This window comes from Hyla sarda, chromosome 6, assembly GCF_029499605.1.
Source record: "Hyla sarda isolate aHylSar1 chromosome 6, aHylSar1.hap1, whole genome shotgun sequence".
Classification (NCBI taxonomy): Eukaryota; Metazoa; Chordata; class Amphibia; order Anura; family Hylidae; genus Hyla; species Hyla sarda.
This window is the reverse complement of record NC_079194.1, coordinates 75,394,807-75,404,069: the sequence shown is the minus strand read 5'-3', so window position 1 is coordinate 75,404,069 and position 9,263 is coordinate 75,394,807. Positions and strand designations below refer to the sequence as shown.

The 9,263-nt window shown below is 44.8% G+C and overlaps 1 protein-coding gene across 6 annotated transcripts in view; it reads right to left on the bottom strand.

The window, feature by feature from the left end:
* IQSEC1 (IQ motif and Sec7 domain ArfGEF 1) overlaps positions 1 to 2,122 on the bottom strand; it is an 830,222-nt gene extending 828,100 nt beyond the window's left edge. For 3 of the 6 annotated variants that reach the window (XM_056524198.1, XM_056524200.1, XM_056524203.1), the window contains exon 1: positions 1,445 to 2,119. In XM_056524198.1, coding sequence (XP_056380173.1) covers positions 1,445 to 1,695 — 251 coding nt within the window. In that variant the 5' untranslated portion in view covers positions 1,696 to 2,119. Of the gene's footprint in view, positions 1 to 1,444 lie in introns of all 6 variants that reach the window. The other 3 variants (XM_056524209.1, XM_056524210.1, XM_056524199.1) reach the window with 3 other exon arrangements.
* Positions 2,123 to 9,263: the final 7,141 nt, after the last annotated feature.

Sequence of the window (9,263 nt, the reverse complement as noted above, 5' to 3'; positions counted from 1 at the left end):
ACCCCCTATCTTTCTCTATGAGGATTACAGGTATCACAGCACCCCCTATCTTTCTCTATGAGGATTACAGGTATCACAGCACCCCCTATATTACTCTATGAGGATTACAGGTATCACAGCACCCCCTATCTTTCTCTATGAGGATTACAGGTATCACAGCACCCCCTATCTTCCTCTATGAGGATTACAGGTATCACAGCACCCCCTATCTTCCTCTATGAGGATTACAGGTATCACAGCACCCCCTATCTTCCTCTATGGGGATTACAGTTATCACAGCACCCCCTATCTTCTTCTATGAGGATGACAGGTATCACAGCACCCCCTATCTTCCTCTATGAGGATAACAGGTATCACAGCACCCCCTATCTTCCTCTATGCGGATGACAGGTATCACAGCACCCCCTATCTTCCTCTATACGGATTACAGGTATCACAGCACCCCCTATCTTCCTCTATACAGATTACAGGTATCACAGCACCCCCTATCTTCCTCTATACAGATTACAGGTATCACAGCACCCCCTATCTTACTCTATGAGGATTACAGGTATCACAGCACCCCCTATCTTTCTCTATGAGGATTACAGGTATCACAGCACCCCCTATCTTCCTCTATGAGGATTACAGGTATCACAGCACCCCCTATCTTCCTCTATGAGGATTGCAGGTATCACAGCACCCCCTATCTTCCTCTATGAGGATTACAGGTATCACAGCACCCCCTATCTTCCTCTATACAGATTACAGGTATCACAGCACCCCCTATCTTCCTCTATGAGGATTACAGGTATCACAGCACCCCCTATCTTCCTCTATGAGGATTACAGGTATCACAGCACCCCCTATCTTCCTCTATGAGGATTGCAGGTATCACAGCACCCCCTATCTTACTCTATGAGGATTACAGGTATCACAGCACCCCTATCTTCCTCTATGAGGATTACAGGTATCACAGCACCCTTTATCTATGTGTAGTACAGGTATCACAGCACCCCCTATCTTCCTCTATACAGATTACAGGTATCACAGCACCCCCTATCTTCCTCTATGAGGATTACAGGTATCACAGCACCCCCTATCTTCCTCTATGAGGATTACAGGTATCACAGCACCCCCTATCTTACTCTATGAGGATTACAGGTATCACAGCACCCCCTATCTTTCTCTATGAGGATTACAGGTATCACAGCACCCCCTATCTTCCTCTATGAGGATTACAGGTATCACAGCACCCCTATCTTCCTCTATGAGGATTGCAGGTATCACAGCACCCCCTATCTTCCTCTATACAGATTACAGGTATCACAGCACCCCTATCTTCCTCTATGAGGATTGCAGGTATCACAGCACCCCCTATCTTCCTCTATGAGGATTGCAGGTATCACAGCACCCTTTATCTCCTGCTCTGTGTAGTACAGATATGTTGGGCGGTGGTCCTTACCTGTCGTTCTCCTGGATGGAGCTGAGGCAGGAGGGCCCCGGGGGCCCCTGGTGTAGCCTGCAGGTGTTGAGGTGCAGCTGGTGCTCCTCGTACAGGCTGCTCTTCTCCTTGTACAGGGAGCTGACCTGCTCCTCCAGCTCGTCTATCCTCTTCTTCTGCCGCTCCAGAAGCTCCTGCTGGGTCTCGATGATCTTGTTGAGCTCCTTCAGGTATTCCGCTGCCCGGCACGGACTTTCCGCGGGGGGCTCCATGTTGTAGGACCGCAGCCCCTGCTCCCCTATGGCCACATGTCTATGTGAAGCGGGCGGGGGGCACACGGGCACTGCCGCTGTCTATACAGCCTCCTCGGGTCCCATAGTCACACGGCTCCCCGGTACAAGCTCCGTATCTCCGCCATTGCCGGGAGAAGTGACCGCAGCCGGTGACAGGTCTGCAGGTGGCCGCACTTGTGCTCCTCACTGTGGGCGCCGGGGTCCTGTGAATGGCAGCGGCTACTGGTGGTGACTGGGAGACGCTGGTGATGAATGGGAGACGCTGCTGGTGACTGGGAGTCGCTGGGATACCGTCTCCGGGATGATGGAGCTAAGGGCTGGGCTCATTAGCTGGGGGCTGGGAGAGGAGGAAGGCGGGAGGGATGTGAGGCTGCACCGGTCCGCTCCAGCCACTGGCGGGGGAACCAGCGGAGGGGCACGGGGCAGGGTATGAGGGCAGACGGGCAGCGGGAAGATGGGGGACGGGGACTACGCGGAGTATGTAGAAATGACAGGATATTATTTACCTCAGAGAAAGCTTTTTGTATCTTCAAGCCCCAAGATACCCTCCTTAAAAAAAAAAAAAAAAAGCCTCACGTTTTAAGCGTTTTTTTTTATCTTTTTTTTATTATTTTTGTTTTGTTTTACAGAGCTTTTTAGAGCATCTCACCGATGTTTAGTGCAAGTTAAGTCTTTGCCTGTAATTTGCAAGTGTCCTGAGGGGTTTACACTTCATACAAATCACTGAATACCTCTTCAATATATGGGACCTATAACACTGCAAAAAAAAAAGTTAACAAAGGTCATTTAACCCCTTCCCTAATAAAAGTTCAAATCACCCCCCTTTTCCCATAAAAAAAACTGTGTCAATAAAAATAAACATATGTGGTATAACCGCATGTGTAAATGTCCGAACTATAAAAATAATTCATTAAACCGCACAATCAATGGCGTACGAGCAAAAAAATTCCAAAGTCCAAAATAACGTATTTTTGGTCGCTTTTTATATCATGAAAAAATGAATAAAAAGCGATCAAAAAATCCGATCAATACAAAAATTGTACCGCTAAAAACGGCAGATCATGGCACAAAAAATGAGCCCTCATACCGCCCCATATGCAGAAAAATAAAAAAGTTATAGGGGTCAGAAGATGACAATTTGAAACGTATAAATTTCCATGCATGTAGTTATGATTTTTTCCAGAGTTACGACAAAATCAAACCTATATAAGTAGGGTATCATTTTAATCGTATGGACCTACAGAATAAAGATAAGGTGTCATTTTTACAGAAAAATGTACTACGTAGAAAAGGAAGCCCCAAAAGTTACAAAATGGCGTTTTTTCTTCAATTTCGTCGCACAGATTTTTTTTTCCGTTTCGCTGTTGATTTTTGGGTAAAATGACTGATGTCACTGCAAAGTAGAATTGGTGGCGCAAAAATTAGGCCATCATATGGATTTTTAGGTGCAAAATTGAAAGGGTTATGATTTTTAAAAGGTATGGAGGAAAAAACCAAAGTGCAAAAACCGAAAACCCCTCAGTCCTTAAGGGGTTAAATGAAACCCACAATTTTGCACATTTTGGAGGGTTTCGTTTTCACACTGTACATTTTGTGGTAAAAATGATGTGTTCTTTATTCTGTGGGTGAATACGATTAAAATGATACCCATGGCTAGATACTTTTATATTTTTGTACCGCTTAAAAAAAATCTAAAACTTTTTGTACAAAATCAGTAATCTAAAATCGCCTTATTTTGACTACCTATAACTTTTTCATTTTTCCATATATAGGGCGGTATGAGGGCTAATTTTTGCGCCGTCATCTGTACTTTTTATCAATACCACATTTGCCTATATAAAACTTTTAGGTCATTTTGTATAAATTTTTTTGGGAATAAAATGGGACCAAAAAAAAGCAGCATTTTTGGACTTTTTAATTTTTTTTTACATTTACGCCGTTCACCGTACGGGATCATTAACATTATATTTTGATTGTTCGGACATTTACACATGCGGCAATACCAAATATGTTTATTAAAAAAAATTACGCTTTTTGGGGGTAAAATGGAAAAAACGGACAATTTTTATTGGGGAGAGGGGATTTTACCGTATTTATCAGCGTATAACACGCACTTTTTAGGCTAAAATTTTTAGCCTAAAGTCTATGTGCGTGTTATATGCCGATACACCCCCAGGAAAGGCAGGGGGAGAGAGGCCGTCGCTGCCCGCTTCTCTCCCCCTGCCTTTCCTGGGGTCTAGAGCCCTGCTGCCGGCCCCTTTTTTTACCCAAATATCCTTGGTAAAATGAGGGTGCGTGTTATAGGCCGGTGCGTGGTATACCCCGATAAATACGGTACTTTTTATTTTTACATTTTTCTGCTTTTTTTTTAACATTTTTTATGTCCCCCATAGGGGACTATCTATAGCAATCATTTGATTGCTAATACTGTTCAGTGCTATGCATAGGACATAGCATTGATCAGTATTATGGACTAGCTCCTGCTCTGGTCAGCTCGATCTCAGACCAGAGCAGGAGACGCCGGGAGATGGACGGAGGCAGGTGAGGGGACCTCCGTCCGCAATTATAGATGATCGGAATGCCGCGGCAGCGCGATCGCGGATGTCGGCCATTACCGGGGGGTCCCCAGCTGCTGGTAGCAGCCGGAACCTGCCGTGTATGACGCGAGCACCGCTCCGATGCTCGCGGTCATACACAGGACGTAAATGTACGTCCTGGTGCGAGAAGTACCGCCAAACCAGGACGTATATTTACGTCCGTGGTCGTTAAGGGGTCAAAGGATTACTCTCACTCTGGGTCGAGGCCAGATATGGTAAGGCTATGTTCACAAACCAGAATATTTGTGCAAAATTCAGTGCAGTGTGAACATAGCCTAAAAGTTCCCTTGCCCGAGACAAGCATGGAAACTCATGTGATCAGCCAGACCTGACATCCCAGAAATATAGACTTGAATGGGACTTCCAAGATGGGATGTCAAGCAGTCCATCTGATCACAGAAGTTTTGGCCCTAGTCTTGGGCAATGTGACTGCAAATATGGTATGAACTTTTAATAAATTTTGCTTAAAAAATTTAGCAACTACACACAAGGACCAATGATAAATTTCTTCCCTGTGTGACCCCAGCCTAAGGCTATGCTCACAGTTTGTTTTAGTTTTTTATGGAGGGGGGGTGGGGTTGAGGCTTAAAGAAGTACTCCGCTGCTCAGCGTTTGGATTAAACTGTTCCGAACGCTGGAGGCGGTGCCGGGAGCTCGTGACATCATAGCCCCATTCCCTCATGACATCACGCCACGCCCCTTCAATGCAAGTCTAAGACACCTACGATCCCCCTGAAGGGATAGGAATGAGGAGGCAGGGGTGCCACCCCTCCTATCCCTGCTATTGGTCATCAGAAGTGACGACCAATAGCAGATCGGGGGCGGGGGGGTTAACTTTAGTTTTCCCCATCCTGCCCACCCACAATAGGCTGGGCAGAACGGGGAAACCGAAGAGGACTGACGGCAGGAGATCCACTTACCCATCCGGAGGCAGCAGGCGACGGTAATCAGTGAGCGGCGATGTCGTGTGGAAGAAGAGGACGGCTCCCTGGATCCTACGGAAGCCGGTAAGTTGCCTAGCAACATCTGGAGGGCTACAGTCTGAGACCACTATACAGTGGTCTCTAACCTGTAGCCCTCCATATGTTGCAAAACTACAACTCCCAGCATGCCCAGACAGATGTTTGGGCATGCTGGAATATGTAGATTTGCAACAGCTGGAGGGCTACAGTTTAAGACCACTATACAGTGGTCTCTAAACTGTATCCCTCCAGATCTTGCAAAACTACAACTCCTAGCATGCCCAAACAGCAGTTTGCTGTTTGGGCATGCTGGGATATATAGTTTTGCAATGTCTGGAGGGTCACAGTTTGGAGATCACTGTGCAGTGGTCTATAAACTGTAGCCCTCCAGATGTTGCAAAACTGCAAATCCCAGTATGCCCAAACAGCTGTCTTGGCATGCTGGGAGTTGTAGTTGCTTACCTCCAGCTGTTGCATAACTACATCTCCCAGCATGTCCTTCGGCGATCAGTGCATGCTGGGAGTTGTAGTTTTGCAACAGCGGGAGGCACACTGGTTGGAAAATACAGAGTTAGGTAACAGAACCTAATTGAAGGTTTTCCAACCAGTGTGCCTCCAGCTGTTGCAAAAGTACAACTCCCAGCATGCACGGTCTGTCAGTACATGCTGTAGTTTTAAAACAGCTGGAGATTTGCCCCCCCATGTGAATGTACAGGGTACATTCACACAGTCAGGTTTACAGTAAGTTTCCTGCTTCAAGGTTGGGCTGCGGCAAATTTTTTGCCGCAGTGCAAACTCCTAGCGGGAAACTCACCGTAACACGCCAGGGAGAATGTACCCTAAAAACACTACACTAACACAAAATAAAGGGTAATACACTACATACACACCCCCTTACATTGTCCCACCCAATAAAAATGAAAAACCTATTGTACGGCAGTGTTTCCAAAATGGAGCCTCCAGCTGTTGCAAAACAACAACTCCCAGCATTTCTGGACAGCCACTGACTGTCCAGGCATGCTGGGAGTTTAGCAACAGCTGGACCCACCCTGTTTGGGAATCACTGGCATAGAATACCCCTACGTCCACCCCTATGCAATCCCTAATTTAGTCCTCAAATGTGCATGGCGCTCTCTCATTTCGGGGCCCTGTCGTATTTCAAGGAAACAGTTTAGGGCCACATATGGGGTATTTCCGTACTCGGGAGAAATTGCACTACAAATTTTGGGGGACTTTTTCTCCTTTTACCCCTTATGAAAAGGAAAAGTTGGGAGCTACACCAGACTGTTAGTGAAAAAAAAGAAAAAAATTTACACTAACATGCTGGTGTTGCCCATACTTTTTATTTTCACAAGCAGTAAAAGGAAAAAAAAGACCCCCAAAATTTGTAACGCAATTTCTCCTGAGTGCGGAAATACACCATATGTGGGGCGTAAAATGCTCTGCGGGCGCACAACAAGGCTCAGGATGAGAGCGCACCATGTACATTTGAGGCCTAAATTGATGATTTGCACAGGGAGGGTGGCTGATTTTACAGCGGTTCTGACATAAACTCAAAAACATAAATACCCACATGTGACCCCATTTTGGAAACTACACCCCTCATGAAACATGACAAGGGGTATAGTGAGCCTTAATACCCGACAGGTGTTTGACGAATTTTCATTAAATTTGGATGGGAAAATGAAAAAAAAATATTTCACTAAAAGGCTGGTGTTATATTTTCACAAGGGAAAATACCCCATATGTGGATGTAAAGTGCTCTGCGGGCGAACTACAATGCTCAGAAGAGAAGGAGCGCCATTGGGATTTTAAAGAGAGAATTTGTCCGGAATTGAAGGCCACGTGTGTTTACAAAGTCCCCATAGTGCCAGAACAATGGACCCCCCCCCCCACATGTAACCCCATTTTGGAAACTACACCCCTCATGTAATGTATTAAGGGGTGCAGTGAGCATTTACGCCCCACAGGTGTCTGACAGATTTTTGGAACAGTGGTCCGTGAAGAATTTAATTTTTCATTTGCACAGCCCACTGTTCCAAAGATCTGTCAAACGCCAGTGGGGTGTAAATACTCACTGCACCCCTTATTAAATTCTGTGAGGAGTGCAGTTTCCAAAATGGGGTCACATGTGGGGGGGTCCACTGTTCTCGCACCACGGGGGGCTTTGTAAATGCACATGGCCCCTGACTACCATTGCAAACGAATTATCTTTCCAAAAGCTCAATGGTGCTCCTTTTCTTCTGAGCATTGCAGTTCGCCCGCAGAGCATTTTACATCCTAACATGGGGTATTTCCATACTCAGAAGAGATGCGGTTACAAATTTTGGGGGGGCATTTTCTCCCATTACCCTTGCACTTTAGTGAAAACATTTTTTTTTTTCAATTGCACATCCGATTTTAACGAAAAGTCGTCAAACACCTGTGGGGTGTTAAGGCTAACTGGACCCCTTGTTACGTGCCTTGAGGGGTTTAGTTTCCAAAATGGTATGCCATGTGGGGTTTTCTGCTGTTCTGGCCCCATAGGGGCTTTCTAAATGTGACATGCCCCCCCAAAAACCATTTCAGCAAAATTCACTCTCCAAAATCCCATTGTTGCTCCTTCCCTTCTGAGCCCTCTACTGCGCCCGACGAACACTTGACATACACATATGAGGTATTTCCTTACTCGAGAGAAATTGGGTTACGAATTTTGGGGGGCTTTTTCTCCTATTACCACTTGTAAAAATTCAAAAACTGGCTCTACAAGAACATGCGAGTGTAAAAAATGAAGATTTAGAATTTTCTCCTTCACTTTGCTGCTATTCCTGTAAAACACCTAAAGGGTTAACACACTTACTGAATGTCATTTTGGATACTTTGAGGGGTGCAGTTTTTATAATTGGGTTATTTGTGGGGTATTTCTAATATGAAGGCCCTTCAAATCCACTTCACTGAACTGGTCCCTGAAAAATTCAGATTTTGAAAATTTTGTGGAAAATTGCTGCTGAACTTTGAAGCCCTCTGATGTCTTCCAAAAGTAAAAACATATCCAAACCAATTTCCTCCAAAATGGACAGAGTCAAAGAGGCGCTTGAAACCAAGGTGAGAGTAAAACTTCTACTTTATTCCCATAATGCAACGCGTTTCACGGGGGTTCCGCTTCATCAGGCATGCCTTATGAAGTGGAACCCCCGCGAAACGCATTGCATTATGGGAATAAAGTAGAAGTTTTACTCTCACCTCGGTTTCAAGCGCCTCTTTGACTCTGCCCATTTTGGAGGAAATTGGTTTGGATCTGTTCTCTGTAAAAGGTGGAGGGGCTGCTGGAACTCTACACTGTATGCACTCTTATCCATGGTTGTACTTGGACGCAGTACAACCCGACTTGGTAAGCGCACATTCACATTCTACGTTACCTGTACATCTTACGGTATCACACTAGGGAGCGCTTCCTGCTCTGTTTTTTATTCTAAAAGTTAAAACATGTCAACTTTATGATGCAAATATAAAGCAGACATATTGTATATGTGAATCAATATATAATTTATTTGGAATGTCTATTTCCTTACAAGCAGAGAGCTTCAAAGTTAGAAAAATGCTAAATTTTCAAATTTTTCCTCAAATTTTCAAATTTTTCACCAGGAAATGATGCACGTATCGACGAAAATTTACCACTACCATAAAGTAGAATATGTCACGAAAAAACAATCTCGGAATCAAATTTATAAGTAAAAACATCCCAGAGTTATTCATGCTTAAAGTAACAGTGGTCAGATTTGCAAAAAATGCTCCCGTCCTTAGGGTCATAATGGGCTCCATCCCGAAGGGGTTAAAGCAGCCGTATAACACCTTAAAATAAGCCAGTTTTACACCTGCAGTTTTTCCGACTGAATTACATTGAAATCAGTGGGAAAATCGTGCATAGTTCACGTCTTTTTTGGTATGATGCTGGTCCATACATTCTGTTTGAGAGTTACAAAAGCATAGTAGACTAAGATGTTGTCTC